We start from the raw sequence: 20,243 nt of genomic DNA on the forward strand, positions 1-20,243 counted from the left end.
TAGGATCCCAACCCTAGGAAAAACGTTAATCATCATTACCATTAACCTTTTAACAAATGTGGAAATATTTATTAATATGTGTTGGTTGCCAAGCGCCCAAATTTTGATCGTGTGACCGTGGGGGCACTGCAAGAGTCATAGGTCCTATGAGGACCTATGTCGTAAGTCCCTTTTTTTAAACTGCTGCCATTACTGTTGCACAGTCATTAAACAAATGGACATAAATTGAGGATTACCTGATGTAGAGTCCGTGGTTAAATCCTCCCATCCACCTCATTTCGGCCCAGCACTTTGGAGGGGCTGGGAAGCCTGGTCCAAAATGTTTTTCAGGAGGCTAGGCACCTGCTGAACCTCAAGGGAGAAGGCTTTGCTCCCCAAAGTTTTTAGGGGGCCACCACACACACACACACACACACACACACACACACACACACACACACACGGCTCTTGGATCTCATCAGGTAGCAACGTTTAAGGGCCCACCTTACCTGATCTACTGCTTATGGAGCAAGGCGAATAAATTTGCTTTATGATTATTTAGCCCTCCTTTTTTATTCCCTTAAAGGAAATAACAATAGGAATAGAAGTTAGACTTATATACCGCTTCACCATGCTTTTACAGCCCTCTCTAAGCGGTTTACAGAGTCAGCCTCTTGCCCCCCCAACAATCTGGGTCCTCATTTTTACCCACCTCGGAAGGATGGAAGGCAGCAAGAATAAATAACCTAATTTAGCATTTCTCAATCTTGGCAGCTTTGAAGACAGGTGGACTTCAACTCCCAGGATTCCCCAGCCAGCTATATGCTAATTCAGCGTTTCTCAGCCTTGGCAGATTCTGGGAGTTGAAGTCCACCCGCCTTCAAGCTGCCAAGGTTGAAAAACACGGCACTAAGTCCATATTAAAAAATAAAAAAATAAAATAAATATATTATAATAATCAACTTCCCCAAAAGTCCCGAATGCAGCCCTTAAAAGATCCCTTCCTGGGGAAGTTGGCGCAGAGCTGATTTCCTTACCCTTTGTCCCCCATACAAAAAAAGGAACACAACTCAACCAAAGTTTAACACAACTTCTTTTTTTTTTTTCCCTTACCCTTTGCATCCCTTATAAATACGAACGCAGCTCGCCGCCTAACTTTGCAAGTCATCGCGTAAATCGCGAAAGCATACAAAATGGGGGGTGCTCTACCCCCACCTCAACAGGACTGCTTATTTAGAGGGGGGCTTATTTCCTCTACACCCCACCCCAAATTCATCTCTTCCTGAGACCCGAGGTTTCTAGGCCAACCTCGTTTGGTGGCCTGGCAATTGTATAACCCGTTGGACTGAAAATCCGTAAGTTAAAACCACTAATCAGATCTGACGGTGAGATTATTGCAAAGGCGAGCGAGGCTGGCATCCGTGGTTACATCATCTCCTTTTGTTTATACTGGGGGGGGCGGGCAGGATGGGGGGGAGAAATTCAGCCCCTTTGATCTCTTCCTGGAGACTTCAGTTGCAGTTTGGTTGCAGAGTCCTGTTTTCTATAAAGATATATACGAAATATCTTTTTAAAAAAAAAAAAAAAAACACCTTTAATTTCTCTCTCTCTCTTCCCCCGCCGGTCTAGCTAATTAAATACGTTTTAAAGGAACAAAAGAGCCTTTTTTTCCCCCATTTTATGAGTGTGTCCTGCAAAAGCAATTTGAAATAATCGACCACAGTTTTTTTCCAGGTGCTTTAGAAACGGCCTCTCCGTCGATGCAAATCTGGATTAACCCACTGGCTTCCCCCCCTTCCTCTCTTGCGTAGCTGCCAGCGGCTGTGTTGATTGTCCATTTCCGAAGAAACACACAAACACATACACACCTCGTGCATGCACCATAGAAGGTCAGGACTTTTTTCCACTCCCATCCGTTGCGTGTCCACCCCAATCTGTATAAATCGTCTTAAAGAGGCAGGCGCCGAGATGGGTTTTAGTAAACCCCACGTTGACTAAAACGTTCTTGGCAAGGGAAGGGGTTGCTAAGCCCTTCTTGGCAAGGGAAGAAGGGGGGCATGGAAGAAGGGTGGATTTTCTCTTGGTTGGGGCAGGTTGCCAAGTGCCCGAATTTTGATCGCTGGGATTTGGAGTGGGGGGCGCACTGCAAGGATCATAAGTCACATTTTCCCCCCCCCGTGCCGTTGTAACGTCAAACATCAGTCTACCTGTATTGGCTGAAACTGTGTGATGAATAGAAGCGTAGTGTGTTTGCGCTCTTGGTTTTTTACAAAGGGGCTCATCTGAAAGATACTATTTTCCTTTTTTTTTTAAATTGATTTTTATTATAACATATAGTGATACATTCAGTACATTTTCGGTTCATTGGTGCAATTATATACATATATACATCTACATGCATTATTACTTGTCTTTTATTTGATATTGTTTCTTAAAGCTAGATTTGATTTCAAAACACTTAAAGATAATAGTGCTCAACTCTCTAAGACTAAATATAATAATATTCATATAGATTTTGTTAATTAATTAATATTTAATCTCTATTTCCTTCTTTATTTCTTTTCCCCATCCATTCGTTACTAAGATACTATTTTCCTATCGTTTCGGGCACCTTTCGGGCAGGGTGGCATGCGTTCCAGTCAGGGTGGATAAAAATCAATGATTTTTTTTAAAAAAAATCAGATTTTTTTTTATTTAAATCGGATTTTTTTTATTTAAATCGGATTTTTTTGATTTTTATCGAATTTATTTTAATAAAAAACTTTTGGGGTAAAAATCTATGGTAAGATAGTTTTCTATTTAAGATACATAAATAATTTAGTTTATTCAGCATGAAATGGAGCTTAGTTATGTAGCAGGAGGCTGTATATTCTGCAACACTGGGACTATCGGTGAGTCAACAGTGGGTCAAAGGAGGAGCAGAGATGACAGTTGCTCTTTAAAAAATTATGATTTAAATCGAGTTGATTTAAATCAAGCCTTTTTACTAGTGATTTAAATCATTATTTAAATTGTGATTTAAATCAACTCGATTTAAATCAAATCTATCCTGGTTCCAGTTTTCTCCTTGGTATATGACCTTATTTTCTCGTGGAAAAATAAAAGGAAAAATCTAAAAGACGGTCATTTTTCTTTCGTTTTTTTACATTTAGAACTTAGCTTTGCAAGAAAAAATTTAAGGGAAAAAATAAAGGACAAGCCTGGGAAAAAAAATCTGAAAGAGGACAATTTTTTCTTTTTTCTTTTCTTTTTTTTTTAGTTGTTTATGTTTAGAACTTAGCTTTGCAAGAAAAACTTGAAGGGCAAACTTTTACAAAAAAAAGGCTTGTTCTAATAAAAAAAAATACTGAAAACATCGAAGGGCACATGATGCAAACTTGTTTATTTTGAAAGGGCAATTCCCCTCTTCACATGTTTCGCATGAATTTGAAAGAGCGCGCATTAAGTGGTACCATTTGCAGGAAAGGGCCCCGCGTAAAGGACAGAAGGGAGCTTTTTGCAAAATAAATAAATCTAAAGGACAGCTTTCCGAAATGAAAGGCTGACCTTTATAATAAAGACGGTATGCCCTCTGGCTCGTCTTAAAAGGGATCTAGAAAACGGGCCCCATCTCTGACACGTATCCTGCCCTCCTGGGGTTCCAGAAAGACCTTAAAACTTCGCTTTTGGAGAGGAATGTAGTTTAGGGCAGGGGTCTCCAACCTTGGCAACTTTAAGACTTGTGGACTTCAATTCCCAGAATTCCTCAGCCAGCTTTGCTGGCTGAGGAATTCTGGGAGTTGAAGTCCACAAGTCTTAAAAGTTGCCAAGGTTGGAGACCCCTGATCTAAAGAACCAGCAAAGCTGGCTGAAGAATTCTGGGAGTTGAAGCCCACAAGTCTTAAAAGTTGCCAAGGTTGGAGACCCCTGATCTAAAGAACAAGCAAAGCTGGCTGAGGAATTCTGGGAGTTGAAGCCCACAAGTCTTAAAAGTTGCCAAGGTTGGAGACCCCAGATCTAAAGACCCAGCAAAGCTGGCTGAGGAATTCTGGGAGTTGAAGCCCACAAGTCTTAAAAGTTGCCAAGGTTGGAGACCCCTGATCTAAAGAACCAGCAAAGCTGGCTGAGGAATTCTGGGAGTTGAAGCCCACAAGTCTTAAAAGTTGCCAAGGTTGGAGACCCCTGATCTAAAGACCCAGCAAAGCTGGCTGAGGAATTCTGGGGGTTGAAGTCCACAAGTCTTAAAGTTGCCAAGGTTGGAGACCCCTGATCAAAAGAACCAGCAAATGTGGCTGAGGAATTCTGGGAGTTGAAGTCCACAAGTCCACAAGTCTTAAAAGTTGCCAAGGTTGGAGACCCCAGATCTAAAGACCCAGCAAAGCTGGCTGAGGAATTCTGGGAGTTGAAGCCCACAAGTCTTAAAAGTTGCCAAGGTTGGAGACCCCAGATCTAAAGACCCAGCAAAGCTGGCTGAGGAATTCTGGGAGTTGAAGCCCACAAGTCTTAAAAGTTGCCAAGGTTGGAGACCCCTGATCTAAAGACCCAGCAAAGCTGGCTGAGGAATTCTGGGAGTTGAAGTCCACGAGTCTTAAAGTTGCCAAGGTTGGAGACCCCTGATCTAAAGACCCAGCAAAGCTGGCTGAGGAATTCTGGGAGTTGAAGCCCACAAGTCTTAAAAGTTGCCAAGGTTGGAGACCCCAGATCTAAAGACCCAGCAAAGCTGGCTGAGGAATTCTGGGAGTTGAAGCCCACAAGTCTTAAAAGTTGCCAAGGTTGGAGACCCCTGATCTAAAGACCCAGCAAAGCTGGCTGAGGAATTCTGGGAGTTGAAGTCCACGAGTCTTAAAGTTGCCAAGGTTGGAGACCCCTGATCTAAAGAACCAGCAAAGCTGGCTGAGGAATTCTGGGAGTTGAAGTCCACAAGTCTTAAAAGTTGCCAAGGTTGGAGACCCCAGATCTAAAGACCCAGCAAAGCTGGCTGAGGAATTCTGGGAGTTGAAGCCCACAAGTCTTAAAAGTTGCCAAGGTTGGAGACCCCAGATCTAAAGACCCAGCAAAGCTGGCTGAGGAATTCTGGGAGTTGAAGCCCACAAGTCTTAAAAGTTGCCAAGGTTGGAGACCCCTGATCTAAAGACCCAGCAAAGCTGGCTGAGGAATTCTGGGAGTTGAAGTCCACAAGTCTTAAAAGTTGCCAAGGTTGGAGACCCCTGATCTAAAGACCCAGCAAAGCTGGCTGAGGAATTCTGGGAGTTGAAGTCCACAAGTCTTAAAAGTTGCCAAGGTTGGAGATCCCTGGTTTAGGGAATATAGTTTTGGAGGGGTGGGGAGTGTAGTTCAGAAAAATAATAATAATAACCTTATAAACAGGTGTGAGAACATAACCGAAAGCCCTTCCTTAGGACTTCAGTTCTAGCCTCAGATGCCTCTTCCTGTTTGTGATTTTTCACCCAGAGCATAGTTGCCCTATCAGAAAATGGAAGGAGGAAGTTCCTGCAGGGTAAGGCCAGGACATCTGGCGATGTCTTACTTGACTGCTGTCCCGAGCTTTGCAAAAAAAAAAAAAAAATTAAAAACAATTAATAATCAAAAGAAAAAGACCTCGCTTCACTTTTCGCAGAAGCAGGAGGTCTCGAATCCTGAACCTTGTGAGAAAATGTACCAGATGGCTGGGTTAGCCCTGACTTCCTGCCAACCTGTACGGCGTTAAGGAGGGCTGAAAGCATTGAAGTCTTTCTCCCTCTCTCCCCCTCTCCCTCCTCTTTCCCTCTCTCCCTTAGTCTCTCCCTCTCTTTCTCTCCCTCCCTCTCTTTTTCTCTCTCCCTCTCCTTTTCTTTCTTTCCCTCTCTCTCCCCCTCTTTTTCTCTCTCTCCCTCCCCCTCTCTCTTTCTCTGTCCCTCCCTCCTTCTCTCTCTCTTTCTCCCTCCCTCCCTCCTTCTCTCTCTTTCTCTCTCCCTTCTCTCTCTTTCCCTCCTTCTCTTTCTCCCTCTCTCTTTTTCTCTCTCCCTCCCTCCCATTCACTCTCCCTCCCTCTCTCTCTCTTTCTCTCCCTCCCTTCCCCACACCCCACCCATTCCCAGGCACACGCAGAAAATTCCAGGTGGCCTCCAAGCAACACTTTGAGCCAGGACAGAATGTCCTAGGAAGGAAGAAAGGCCATTCGCTCTTCCAGGGAAGAATTGGCCGTGCCTCCTTTCTGTTTTCCATCAAGCCAGGCAGAGCAGGCAGCCCTGCATACAAATGCAGGAACTTCCACCTACCTATGAACTCTCCCAGCTCAAAGCATCCCCTCCTGTTGCCCCGTTACGAGATGCTGCCACGCTCGGCTTCCCAATTTGGGAGAGAGGAGAGACCCCCCCTCCTCCCCACCCAGCCCCGGGGACACACACACACCCCCCGAAGCACCTCCTGAGCTGCCTTCCGTCCAATTCACCTTTCGCCTTTCCTCTTTCCGCAGATTACCTGGCCAACCGGGGACGTTTGAGCGAGACGGATGCCAGGCGCAAATTCTGGCAGATCCTCTCAGCTGTGGAATATTGTCACGGCCGGAAGATCGTACACCGGGATCTCAAAGCCGAGAATCTCCTGCTCGATAACAACATGAATATTAAGATAGCAGGTATTTCAGACATCAATCACTTCCGCATGGAGTGTGGGGGTGTTTGTTTGTTTGTTTATTTATTTATTTATTTATAGAATTTATTATCTATCTATCTATCTATCTATCTATCTATCTATCTATCTATCTATCTCTCTCTCAAGGTTGACTCAGCCTTCCATCCTTTCTAAGGTAGGTAAATTGAGGACCTGGATTGTGGGGGCAATAAGCTGACTTTGTATAAATATACAAAAGTATGAAGGCTATTGCTTAACGCACTGTAAGCTGCCCTGAGTCTCCAGAGAAGGGCGGCATATAAATCAAAAAACAAACTATATACATACATACATACATACATACATACATACATACATACATACATACATACATACATATAAAATTAAAAACAATAGCCCACCCCCCATCCTACTTGCACTCATGTGTATTAGATAAAATTGGCCCTAAAGTCTTGCTAAAAATTGCTCCTGCATGACCTTTCCCCCCTCTTCTTGGCCAAATCACAATCATTTTGAACGTTGCGGAGTTTTACTCCTGTTTGCAGTGCCGTAGCAACCCCTACCACCTCCTGCCAGATGTGTAGGTTACAATCAAATTAATTAATTTGGGGAGGGTGGGTTAGAGCAGCAGCAACTCAAAAATGGAAACTCTCGGGTTATTTTAGCACGCTTGATTCCGTTTTAATTACAAATTTAAATACAGCAGATGTTTGCCGCAGTAGGATAATTTCCCTTTCTGACTCTGTATAATGCAAAGGGTTCTTGGATTGCCCGACTAGAATTTTAAATTTTTTTTTTTTGAGAGGAACGAGAAGCGGGGAGATGTTTGAGCTTCTCGAGTGTTTTGTAACGCTGTCAAGTTCTTGGAAGAAATGATCTCTTGCAACTTCGGCAGAGAGCGTTTGGTTCCAAGAAGGAGGAACTCAGAATTGCGGGCATTGAGTTCCAGAGGGGTTGACAGCAATAGGGAAGCGGGAATGGATGCTGAAATGACTTCAGAGCAGCTGGCATTAGTAACGGAGGTCATCTATTATTGTAGTTTAATTTTGCATCTGGGGTAGTTTGAATGGAGAGAGAACCACGATCTGGAAAATAAACCTTGGTGGTTCCCAATTGGGTTTGGATAAAATATTGTCATTTCTACTTGCTTGTAAAGGACCATTTTATGCTGTTAAAAGATTTCGATATTTTTGCAACTCTTGGCTGGTACTTACTATGTTTCCCCAAAAATAAGACCAGGTCTTAATATAATTTTTGCTCCAAAAGATGCATTAGGGCTTACTTTCTGGTTAGGTCTTAATTTTTGGGGAAATACAGTACTAAATGCACCCATCAGGGAACATCTTCAGTGCTAGAAGGGAGGGGGAAGAAGGAGAAGAGGAAGGAAGGAAGGAAGGAAGGAAGGAAGGAAGGAAGGAAGGAAGGAAGGAAGGAAGGAAGGAAGGGAGAGAAAGAAAGAAAGAAAGAAAGAAAGAAAGAAAGAAAGAAAGAAAGAAAGAAAGAAAGAAAGAAAGAAAGAAAGAAAGAAGACTGACTGTGGGGTCTTTGGTGCTCTCTGAGCTTGGTTTTCCTGCAGACGTTTCATGACCCAACTAGGGAACATCTTCAGCACTAGAAGGGAGGGGGAAGAAGGAGAAAAGGAAGGAAGGAAGGAAGGAAGGAAGAAAGAAAGAAAGAAAGAAAGAAAGAAAGAAAGAAAGAAAGAAGGAAGGAAGGAAGGAAGGAAGGAAGGAAGGAAGGAAGGAAGGAAGGAAGGAAGGAAGGAAGGAAGGAAGACAGACTGTGGGGTCTTTGGTGCTCTCTGAGCTTGGTTTTCTTGCAGACGTTTCATGACCCAACTAGGAAACATCTTCAGTGCTAGAAGGGAGGGGGAAGAAGGAGGAGAGGAAGAAAGGAAGGAAGGGAAAGAAAGAAAGAAAGGAAAGAAGGAGGAAAGAAAGAAAGAAGAAAGAAAGAAAGAAAGAAAAAGAAAGAAAGAAAGAAAGAAAGAAAGAAAGAAAGAAAGAAAGAAAGAAAGAAAGAAAGAAAAAGAAAGAAGACAGACTGTGGGGTCTTTGGTGCTCTCTGAGCTTGGTTTTCTTACAGACATTTCATGACCCAACTAGGGAACATCTTCAGTGCTAGAAGGGAGGAGGGTTTGTGGAAAGGAGGAGGAGGACTGAAGGGTCCTTGGTGCTCTCTGAGCCTGGTTGTTTTCTTGCAGACATTTCATGACCCAAGTAGGGAACATCATCAGTGCCAGAAGGAAGGGGAATTTATATACAAGGGCCTTTTAGTGCTGATTCTGTTAGCAGGTCAGGAAATGAAACATCCGAGAGAGCACCAAGAACCCCACAGTTCTGTGGCATTTACCCATCCGGTTCTCCTGAAATTCACCAGAGATCAGATGCACGTTCACCCAAATACACACACACACACACACACACACACACACACACACACACACACACACACACACACACACACACACACACACAAGGCATTTGACCCAGGAAGGAAGGGATTGGTTGCAAAAAAAACCACCGCCTCTCTGTGCCCCAGAAATCAGGGCAGCCTCTTTAGAAAGAAAGCCTCGATTTACAAGCTAACACCGCCGGGTGACTCTTTGACAGCAGCGTGCGAAAGAACAGACTGCCGAGACAAATGAAACTGCACACACTTCCATGTCTCCTGGAGGCTTTCCCACCAAGGACTGTGCTGGCGCTAGTTCGAATCCACACCCCTCCCTCCCCTCCCTCTGGCTGCCTCGTTGCCGGAGGCTGACTGGGCAGGTGACGTTAACTCGTGAAAGAGGAGAAACAGGTCCTTCTGGTTCCTCCATTGTCTCCTCTACCCTTCACACTTGGCTCCTTCTTCGCTCAGAAGTTCTGCCCTTTTCAGCCACCAATTTAATTTAATTTTATTTATTTTTTTGCAATGCTCAGGCCCTTCAGGAGGTGGGGATTTCAACCCTTCCTTGGAAGATGTGTGTGTGTGTGTGTGTGTGTGTGTGTGTGTGTGTGAATGGATTGGAGCAACAACCTATATATTTGGGAAACCAGAAATTGCTCCATTCGGTCAGGCTGATCCACAGCTTCCACGTTGGCCCTTTCAAATTGTATTTATTTTTATTGTATGTATTTATTTATTTTCGTCACACACGTATTAGATAACACAGAGGTCTTCGAACGTGGCAGCTTTAAGACTTGTGGACTTCAACTCCCAGAGTTGAAGTTAACGAATTAAAGCTGCCAAGTTTGAAGACCTCTGGCATAGATAGATAGATAGATAGATAGATAGATAGATAGATAGATAGATAGATAGATAGATAGATAGACTCTAGAAAGAGTGCAGGGAAGAGCAACCAAGATGATTAGGGGACTGGAGGCTAAAACATACGATGAATGGTTGCAGAAACCTATCTTATCTATCTATCCATCTTCTATATCTACCTACCTACCTACCTTATCTATCTATCTATCCATCCATCCATCCATCCATCTTCTATATCTACCTTCCTATCTACCTATCTTACCTATCTATTTATCTATCTATCCATCCATCCATCCATCCATCCATCCATCCATCTTCTATATCTACCTTCCTATCTACCTATCTTACCTATCTATGTATCTATTTATCTATCTATCTATCCATCCATCTTCTATACCTACTTACCTATCTACCTATCTACCTACCTATCTTATCTATCTATCTATCTTATCTATCTACCTACCTACCTATCTATACCAGAGGTCTTCAAACTTGGCAGCTTTAAGGCTTGTGGACTTCAACTCCCAGAATTCTGGGAGCTGAAGTCCACAAGTCTTAAAGCTGCCAAGTTTGAAGACCTCTGAGATAACAGATATAAGTACAAACATGATTGTGAATCCGTGAAATGGATATTTGGAGAGGTCAAACCAGGCAGGGGGGAAGAAGACGAAGCAGAGGGAGGAGAGGTCCAGTCGGCCTCCAGCCAAGCCTGATGCCAGGTGATTTCCTCAGGTGTCCCAGGCAGTTTCTTAGCAACGGTGGAACAGTGCAGGGGTTTTTTTTTTTCATCCCCAGATGTTTTTTTTTTTTTTTCAACTTCCCCATCTAAGCTGCCACGGGTCGCCTCCTTTCGAAATGCCAACTGGAGTCGGCTGAGCTTTTTGAATCAAATAGCAAAGGCGGGGGGGGTCTCCTAAAACTTCATTTTTAGACTCCCCCTGGGGGTCGCCAGTCGACACTGTCTAACCGACGGCACCCTGAGGAGACCCTCTCTGTGGGAGCGTACTGGTCGGTGGGAGGCTATCGGAGGCAGAAGGCAGTCTCGTAGTTATCGATGTCCTAGAAGAACTGAAGAAGCTTCTTGGATGAAGAAACGAAACGTTTTCAAAGAAAAAGACCAAGGAAGTCCAGTTGCCTTTTTAGAAAGGAAGAAAAAAAAAAAAACCAAAACACCCACTTCCAGTCTCCAGTGGTCCCACCAGTTGAGACTTCCAAGAACATTACATTTTTCGTAGAAATTTAAGCAAAAACGTTTAAGTGACATGTAAGGGACATTGAATTTGACTCCTGGGGTTAGAGACTGCTGTATTCTACATATATGTTCTGACCTAGGCTTCCCAAGAACAGGAAGCAGACTCCTCGTCCCAACAAAAACCCCTTTTTATTAAGTGACTGTGAATTCCTCTCATTCACATCCAGCCAAGTCTTTCAAGAGTGAATTTTACAGTCACAGACCTTATCTGGCTTGGAGAGCTGCCAGGCCAATATCTTCAAAACTTGGCAAGGAGTCTCGGAGAGTCACGAACCGATTAAGTGAACTAATTGTCTCTTGCAAACTCCCCTCCCCTTTTGCTCCTCTTTTATTCCCTATGGGAGGGGCCGTTCACCGTTCACCTGTGGCTTTACTCCTGAGTCGACCCTTCTTCCTTAGCTGTTCCCTTTTCCTAGCAGCTCTGAGCATGTGCACACTGGGAACAGGCTCCAGCTGTTCTTCTGCCTCACTGATGTTTGACTCCGAAGGCAGCTGACAACTATCAGACGGCTCTGGCCCCATCTCTGCCTCCGACGCAGAGCCCTCATTAGAGCCCTCCCCAGGCTCCAGGACTGGCCCATGTTCCTCCCCAACCTCCTCACTGTCCGAATCTGCTACCAGTTCCGCTGGCTGCTGGCACCCATGAGAAATCATCTTCCACTTGTGTTTTCTTGACCTAGCCAGGTAGAACAGCAGTATCTCTTGTCCATCTGGTGATTTTTTTTTCTTCTTCTTCTTCTTCCTCCTCTGCAGATTTTGGGTTTGGAAACTTCTACAAAAGCGGGGAGCCTCTGACCACGTGGTGCGGAAGTCCTCCTTACGCAGCTCCCGAGGTCTTCGAAGGCCAGCAGTACGAGGGGCCGCAGCTGGACATTTGGGTATCTGCATCATGTTAAACGGAGCACTTCCTTTTTCTTGAAATGCCCTGTTTCTTTTCTACATTTTGTTTTTCTGGCTTGCTAAAAATACCTCCTCCTTGTCGCAAGAAGGGAGCTTTGAGACCAAAAAGGGCTTCCCGTTGAAACCTGCAAGACGGGAAGCAGCTCAGCTGATGCAGAAAATGGACTCCAATTCTCCTCCTTTCTCTCTCTCTCTTTCTCCCTCTCTCTCATTTTCTCTGTCTTTCTTTCTCTCTCTCTCTCATTTTCTCTCTCCCCCTCTCTCATTTTCTCTCTTTCTCCCATTATCTCTCTCTCATTCTCTCTCTCTCCCTCTCATTTTCTCTCTCTGTCTCATTATCTCTCTCACTCTCTCATTTTCTCTCTCCCTCCCTCATTTTCTCTCTCCCTCCCTCATTTTCTCTCTCTCATCTCTCTCTCTCGTTTTCTCTCTCCCCCTCTCTCAGTTTCTGTCTTTCTCTCATTATCTCTCATCTCTCTCTCTCCCTCTCTCGTTATCTCTCTCATCTCTCTCTCTCATTTTCTCTCTCCCCCTCTCTCATTTTCTGTTTTTCTCTCATTATCTCTCACTATCTCTCTCTCTCTCATTCTCTCTCTCCCTCTCTCATTTTCTATGTCTTTTTCTCATCTCTCTCTCTCTCATTCTCTCTCTCCCTCTCTCATTTTCTATGTCTTTTTCTCATCTCTCTCTCATTATCTCTCTATCTCCCCCTCTCTCATTCTCTCTCTCTCATTTTCTCTCTCTCCCTCTCATTTTCTGTCTTTCTCTCATTATCTCTCTCTTATTCTATCTCCCCCCTCTCTCTCTTTGTCTCTCCCCCTCTCATTTTCTCTGTCTTTCTCTCATTATCTCTCTCATTATCTCTCTATCTCCCTCTCTCTCTCTTTCTCTGTCTTTCTCTCCCTCATTATCTCTCCCTCCCTCATCCTCTCTCATTTTCTCTCTCTTTCTCTCTCTCATCCTGCATCTGGACCAAGCTGTGTTGGCATGTCAACGCTGGGTTTAGCAGATTAAATTCTTCCCCCTTGGGAGACCCCACCAGATTCTCAAAAGGCTGGAGGGATTTTTGGCTGCTAGCTTTCTAGGGGGAAGAAAGCCTGGCCTTTGGCAGTCCTGCTGTAGGGCTCATCCAAGCCCTCTGCTTGCCTTCCTTCATGCAGCTCTTGAGGGAAAAGGAAACACGGGGGAGACCCCAGAGTCCCTCAGAGGACACCTAGCAGAGCCCAGGGCCTTATGAGGTTTTTTTTTTTTTTTAATGCATTCTGAGCCTCTCCTGGGATTAGCAGGGTTTCTGCGGGTGCCTTTGCAGGCTCTTGTGGATTTGGAGGCAAAGTCTTCCACCCTTTTGGGTCACGCAAGGCGAGGGAAGAACAACACGAAGTGGTCTAGAGACTTGGCTTTCTTTCCAGCAGTGTTCAGCCTATCTGCTGATTGGTTGCAGGCCCGGACGGCGGATGTAGGGCGGGTCCCTTAAGGACCAAAGGCCATCTTTGAAGTTGGTCCATCGGAAGCAGGGCAGGGTCCCAACATCAGCGCCCGTCCTCTCCCACCCTGCTGGACCAGTGAGCCTGTTTCCTCCATCAGGGCTCTGTAATGAGGAGCAGCTCCCCCCTGCCCAGGGTTCCCTGCCCTTCACTTCCAAATAAATCCTCTGCACACCCCAAGCAGGCTGACGAAAGCACCTCACGCTCTCCGCAAACGTGCCAAAACAACGGGGATTGATGGCAGGAGCTGTTGACTTGGCCGGGCTGCTAACGAAAACATCCTGCCTTGTGGATCCCAGAAGGAAAGAATGTGCCTTAGAGCACGGAGATCGGCGGGGCGGGGCCAGCTTTGCTGACAAAACCGGTCAATGTTTGCTCCCTAATGGTGCCTTTGATAGGAACCAGGGCTGGTCAGAGAAGTGCTCGGCCAGATGTTGTAAAATTGGGGAGGGAGGGAGGGAAGGAGAGAGGGAGGGAGGGAGGGAGGAAGGAAGGAGAGGAAAAATGGGAGGGAGGAAAGGAAGGAAGAGTAAAGGAGAGGAAAATGATAGGAGTGGGAGGGAGGGAGGGAGGGAGAAAGGAAAAGAAGGAGATGGGAGTGGGGAGGAAGGAAGGAAAGAGGAGGAAGGGAAGGAAAGAAGGAGATGGGAATGGGAGGGAGAGTGGAAGGAAGGAGAGGCAGAGAAGGAAAGGAAAAACGAGGGAGGGAGGAAAGGAAGGAAGGAGGAAGGGAAGGAAGGAGATGAGAATGGGTGGGAGAGAGGAAGGAAGGAAAGGGAGGGAGAGAGTAAAGGAGAGGAAAAATGGGAGGGAGGAAAGGAAGGAAGAGTAAAGGAGAGGAAAACGATGGAAGTGGGAGGGAGGGAGGGAGAAAGGAAAGGAAGGAGATGGGAGTGGGGAGGAAGGAAGGAAGGAAAGAGGAGGAAGGGAAGGAAGGAAGGAGATGAGAATGGGTAGGAGAGAGGAAGGAGGGAAAGGGAGGGAGAGAGTAAAGGAGAGGAAAAATGGGAAGGAGGAAAGGAAGGAAGAGTAAAGGAGAGGAAAATGATGGGAGTGGGAGGGAGGGAGAAAGGGAGAAAGGAAAGGAAGGAGATGGGAGTGGGCAGGAAGGAAGGAAAGAGGAGGAAGGGAAGGAAAGAAGGAGATGGGAATGGAGGGGAAGAGGAAGGAAGGAAAGGGGGAGAAGGAAAGGAAAAACGGGAGGGAGGGAGGAAGGGAAGGGAAGGGAGGAGGAAGGAAAGGAAGGAAGGAAATGGGAATGGAAGGAAAGAAAAGGAAGGAAGGAAACGAAACATGATACGATGACTACTGTGTATGGAACAGAGTTGCGCTGAAGGCATCTTGTGTCCCCTGATCTCAGATCACGCCATCCTCTTTTGCAGAGCATGGGCGTGGTCCTTTACGTCTTGGTTTGTGGCGCTTTGCCCTTCGACGGACCGACTCTCCCCATCCTGCGGCAGAGAGTTTTGGAAGGAAGGTTCCGCATCCCCTATTTCATGTCTGAAGGTACAGCTACTGCTGCTTTTGGGGTCTTTCCGCCTTCATTCCCTGCAGACTGTCCTCGGCTATAGGTGACGGAGATGGGAAGGGAAGAGAAGTCCCCAAAGATCTGCTTTTTTTTTTTTTTTTTTTTGCCTTTGGACAACTCACTTTAGGGGCCGATTCTCTCCCTTATGATTGGTCCATTGTCCTCATAGTCAGATGATTGACATTCGAGCACTTTGCAACCAGTTTCCCCATGGCCACATCACCGTTTGCAGCCTTAACAACTGGTTTCCAACAAGCAGACGGGCCACAACAGCTTCTCCGCTTCTCTAACGACAAGCCTATCTAATCCAAGTTTCATTTTTTTCCCTCCCCAAGCACAAAGTCCAGAAGTGGTTTCCAAGCAGAAACAAAATGAACTGTGTTTTTTTTATTCTTTAATCAAAGCAGTTGGTTTAGCCATCTTTGCTAACTCCCTCACCTTTTGCAGCCATTTGTCCATTGATGTTTCACTTAACAACCGCGTCACTTAGCGACGGAGTTGTTGGTCCCAGTAGGGGCCATTAAGGGATGATTACCTGTATCAATGGCTTGTAATGTATAGATGATGTAATAATGGGTGAAATGTGAATAATAATCGTGTAGAATGTGAAGGATGTGTGTTTTTGTTTTATTTTATTTTATTATAGTTTTCTTATATATGATGTACATTTAAGATGGCATTTAATTTCGTTGCAGTGCAGTGACAATAAAGTAAACTTAAACTTAATGGCACTAAAGTTTGGGTTACCTCTGATTGAAATTTCGTTTTAATACCCTGTTTCCCTGAAAATAAGACATCCCCTGATAATAAGCCCAGTCGGGCTTTTGAGCTCATGCGCTAAAATAAGCCTCCCCCCGAAAATAAGCCCTCCCCAAAAATACTTAAAACACAGAGCTGGAAATCAGATAAGACGGCAAGAGGAGCCCCATCTTGCTCCACGTGCCCCAAAATAATAAGACCTCTCCAAAAATAAGGCCAAGCACTTATTTCGGGGTTCAAAAAAATATAAAACAGGGTCTTATTTTCGGGGAAACACAGTATATGCCGATTAGTGTACATACAGAAGTGACAGTCAAGTTATTCTATTATTATATCTATTCTATATCGAGACGCTCCCCTTCCTGTATCCAACTCACTTTCTCATTTTTGGGGTCCGCGCAGAGTGCGAGCATCTCATCCGGAGGATGCTGGTTCTGGATCCATCCAAGAGACTGAGCATTGCTCAGATTAAGGAGCACAAGTGGATGCTAATGGAGGTTCCGGTCCAAAGACCCGCGCTCTATTCCCAGGGGCAAGAGAACGGACCTCCCATCGGAGAATACAACGAGCAAGTCCTGAGGTTGATGCACAGCCTGGGAATTGACCAGCAAAAGACCATTGAGGTAAAAACAATCTCCAGCATTAAGAAATGATTTAACCCAGGGTCCTCCAAAAGTGGCAGCTTTAAGACCTGTGGACTTCAACTCCCAGAATTCCCCCAGCCAGACCCATATTTCTCAACCTTGGCCACTGGAAGACATGCAGACTTCAACTTCAAAAGAGCCTTGATAGTACAGTGGTTTAGTGCACCCTGTTATTAACACAGCTGCCTGCAATTTCTGCAGGTTCGATTCTCGCCAGGCTCAAGGTTGACTCAGCCTTCCATCCTTTCTAAGGTAGGTGAAATGAGGACCCAGTTTGTGGGGGCAATAAGCTGACTTTGTATAAATATACAAAAGTATGAAGGCTATTGCTTAACGCATTGTAAGCCACCCTGAGTCTCCGGAGAAGGGCGGCATATAAATCAAATTAAAAAATAAAATAAAAAAAACTCCCAGAATTCCCCAACCAGCATGCTTTAAAAATAACTGGATTTCACGTCTGGCCAGGGAATTCTGGGAGTTGAAGTCCACAAGACTTAAAGCTGCCAAGTTTGGAGATTTCTGGTTTAATCTCTTGGATTATTGCTCTGCAAGCGCAAGACCTGATTTTTATTTCATTCTCAGGACTTTGGGGGAGATACTTCCAGCAGAGGGGCCTAAATACTTGCATTCATCATCTCCCTTTAACGACCCCATAATCTCTTGCCAGGGTGGAGTCTAGGCAACAAAATGGAGCTGAGTGTTTTAATGGCCGGATGCCCTTCCTCTCGCCAATGCGGAGTTTTGTTCAGCAGATATATTCTCATTGTGCCCAGAGAGAGAAATATCTGCCTCTACAATATTTGCATTGCTTTAGTAAAATAATTGCGGAATAAAAGTAATCCCGTTTACAGGGTAGTCCTGTAATTTGCAACCCTTTGTTTAGTGACCATTTGACTTTCATGGTCCTTGCACTTATGACCGACACAACTTTCGGTCACAGCATGATCAAAATTTGGGTGTTTGGGGCAACAGGCAGATATTACCATACTTGCGATGTCCTTTGGGATCCTTCCCAGATCACAAGCCAAGTCTTCCAACGAGCAGAGTCCGTGGGGGAAGCTGGATCCGCTTAATGACCTCATGTCCACTTAACAACCGCAGGGATTCATGTAACGAAGGTGGCCAAAAACGTTAGTCGAATCAGGCGCGAGCCACTTAAGAACTCACCTTCCTTAGCAGTGGAAATTCCAATCCCCATTGTTGTTGTAACTCAAGGAGTATCTATACCTTAGGTCTCCAAAATTGTTGGGAAGGGGGCTGTTTTATTAGCATGTTTTATTCCCATTGTTGCTCCTAATTTATTGTGCAATTCTGGGGGGTGGGAGAATATATATCAGAACTGGGGGGAAAAAAATAGGTAGTTTTCCTTTCATGTTTTGATTTGTTTTTTTTCTAACCACAACTTTTGGAAATTCCCTCCAGGCAATCCAAATCACTCTTTTCTTCCTTTAAAAAAGGAGCCGGTTCTCATGATCACAGGAATGTTTATCCCTTGGGTTTATAAAACGCAGGAACGCTCCTTAAAAGTTTCACGTTCGAGGTTTAGCATCCAAAGGATGCTGTTGTTTGTCCAGGAAATTTGAGGAAGTTTTGGGAAATTACGAGCCGGAAGAAAAACAGGAAATCAAAACCCTCTTTTTCGCATCGAAGCTTCTGCCGGGCCCGAGAACGGACCCCCCCTCCTTAAGAAACGTGCAGAGCTGCCTTTTATATTTTCGGTCTCTCGGCTAGGATTCCAACCCGAGTTGCTTCTTTCCAGAAATAAATGCTCAAGTGTTCCCGTGCGATCACTTCCTAAGAGCGGTCGATATTTTTAGCTGGTGTGGAGCCTGCAATATTAATGCTCCCTGCCAGCAACACCAGCAGGGGGTGGGGAATTTGGGGGGGAGAGGTTAGGAAGGGTGGGTGGGGGTTGGAGGATGTACGTCAATGAAACTTTGAGCTTCGCTTCTCTCCGGGGGCCTCGGAATTGGGAAAGACCCAGCCGGAGTTGGGTTTTGTTTTTGCAGGGATCAGAAAACCTGAGTTGGTGGGGAGGTTATTATTATTATTGGTTCGATTGATATGCTGCCCTTCTCCGGAGACTCAGGGAGGCTTACAATGCGTTAAGCAATAGCCTTCGTACTTTTGTATATTTTATACAAAGTCATCTTATTGCCCCCACAAACTGGGTCCTCAATTTACCTACCTTAGAAAGGATGGAAGGCTGAGTCGACCTTGAGCCTTGGAGAGATTCGATCTTACTTTAAGAGCTGGTGTTAAATTACAGAGCTCTGTCTGTTGAGCTATCCAGGCTCCCTTGATTGATTGATTGATTGGTTCGATTTATATGCCGCCCTTCTCCGGAGACTCAGGGCGGCTTACAGTGCGTTAAGCAATAGCCTTCATACTTTTGTATATACCTGCTTAGTAGGGCTTTCGGTCCACCCCCTAAGCGGTGTTCTATTTTATACAAAGTCAGCTTATTGCCCCCACAATCCAGGTCCTCGTTTATTTATTATTTTATTTTATTTTATTTTATTTTATTATTTTATTTTATTTTATTTTATTTTATTTTATTTTATTTTATTTTATTTTATTTTATTTTATTTTATTTTATTTTATTTTATTAAAAACACAAAGACAGACAATATTTAAAAATAATTAAAATTATTAAATAATAGGCCCAATTTATAAAACCCCGAATTTAAAATCCCATTTAAAACCAATTAAAATCTTTATATTGATAGCCCAGCCTGGCGGAACAACATGGTTTTGAGGGCACCGTGAAATACACGGAGATCGTAGATTTTACGAATTTCTGGGGGGAGTTCATTCCAAAGGGCAGGGGCTCCCCATTTGAGCTCCCCTCTGCAAAAGGGTTTTTTTTGGGGGGGAACCTCCAACGGCCACCGGGTGTAAGAGTCCATTGTCCCCCATTAGGCTGAAATGATTGGGGTACACTCGGGTAGGCTGCTGGGGGTTTATAGGGGTTCGGGAGAACCTCTAGCTAAGATTCTGTGCAGTTCGGAGAACTCCCAAACCCCACTCCTGGCTGGCCCCGCCCACCCTGCCCCGCCCCTCCCAGGAGTCCCCACATGGCCCATTTTGGATGCAGATAAGTGCAGGGCGCACACAAAGCCTTCGGGGAGGGTGAAAAACGGGCCTACCAGAAGTTCGGAAAGGCCGAAAACAGGCCCGTTTCCGGCCTCCAGAGGCCCTCTGGAGCCTGGGGAGGCCATTTTTGCCCTGCCGGAGGCTCGAGAAAAGCCTCCGGAGCCGGGGGAGGGCAAAAACTGTGTGCAATTTTGTTTTCCCCCTCTGGAAATCTTGGGGAAGAACCGATGCTCTGATGTAACGCTCAGCTGCTTGTTTCCTTCTCAGTCCCTGCAGGATAAGAGCTACAACCACTTTGCTGCTATCTACTACCTGCTGGTAGAGAGGCTGAAGTCCCACCGCAGCAGCTTCCCCATCGATCAGCGGTTAGACTCTCGCCAGCGGCGACCCAGCACCATCGCCGAGCAAACCGTCGCCAAGGTAAACCCCACCCCTCACCCCCGGGCTCTGTTCTAGAGCCGTTGGACAATCTAGAACGTGGAAGAGCGAGGAATTTTCTGCCCAGAAAGCTCTCTCGAGTAAAGTCCAGTCCGTACACCGTGCCACCACCAGTTATTCCAAGCTCCTGGTAGCCCCCTTTTAAATAAGAGTTCCAATATTTGAGGGGCTGCCCCAGAGAGGAGGGGGTCAAGCTATTTTCCAAAGCACCTGAAGGCCAGACAAGGAATAATGGATGGAAACTGATCAAGGAGAGATTCAACCTGGAAATAAGGAGAAATTTCCTGACAGTGAGAACAATCAACCGATGGAACAGAAGT

At 45.2% G+C, this 20,243-nt stretch overlaps 1 protein-coding gene across 1 annotated transcript in view; it reads left to right on the forward strand.

Annotated features, from left to right (window-relative positions):
* Positions 1-20,243, forward strand: part of SIK2 (salt inducible kinase 2) — a 67,644-nt gene that overhangs the window by 35,702 nt on the left and 11,699 nt on the right. The window contains exons 4-8 of the mRNA XM_060695028.2: positions 6,413-6,574; positions 11,828-11,952; positions 14,841-14,964; positions 16,148-16,368; positions 19,753-19,905. Coding sequence (XP_060551011.2) covers positions 6,413-6,574; positions 11,828-11,952; positions 14,841-14,964; positions 16,148-16,368; positions 19,753-19,905 — 785 coding nt within the window. The remainder of the gene's footprint in view (positions 1-6,412; positions 6,575-11,827; positions 11,953-14,840; positions 14,965-16,147; positions 16,369-19,752; positions 19,906-20,243) is intronic.

This window comes from Pantherophis guttatus, chromosome 9, assembly GCF_059756535.1.
Source record: "Pantherophis guttatus breed Tessera chromosome 9, ASM5975653v1, whole genome shotgun sequence".
In the NCBI taxonomy this organism is placed as follows: domain Eukaryota; kingdom Metazoa; phylum Chordata; class Lepidosauria; order Squamata; family Colubridae; genus Pantherophis; species Pantherophis guttatus.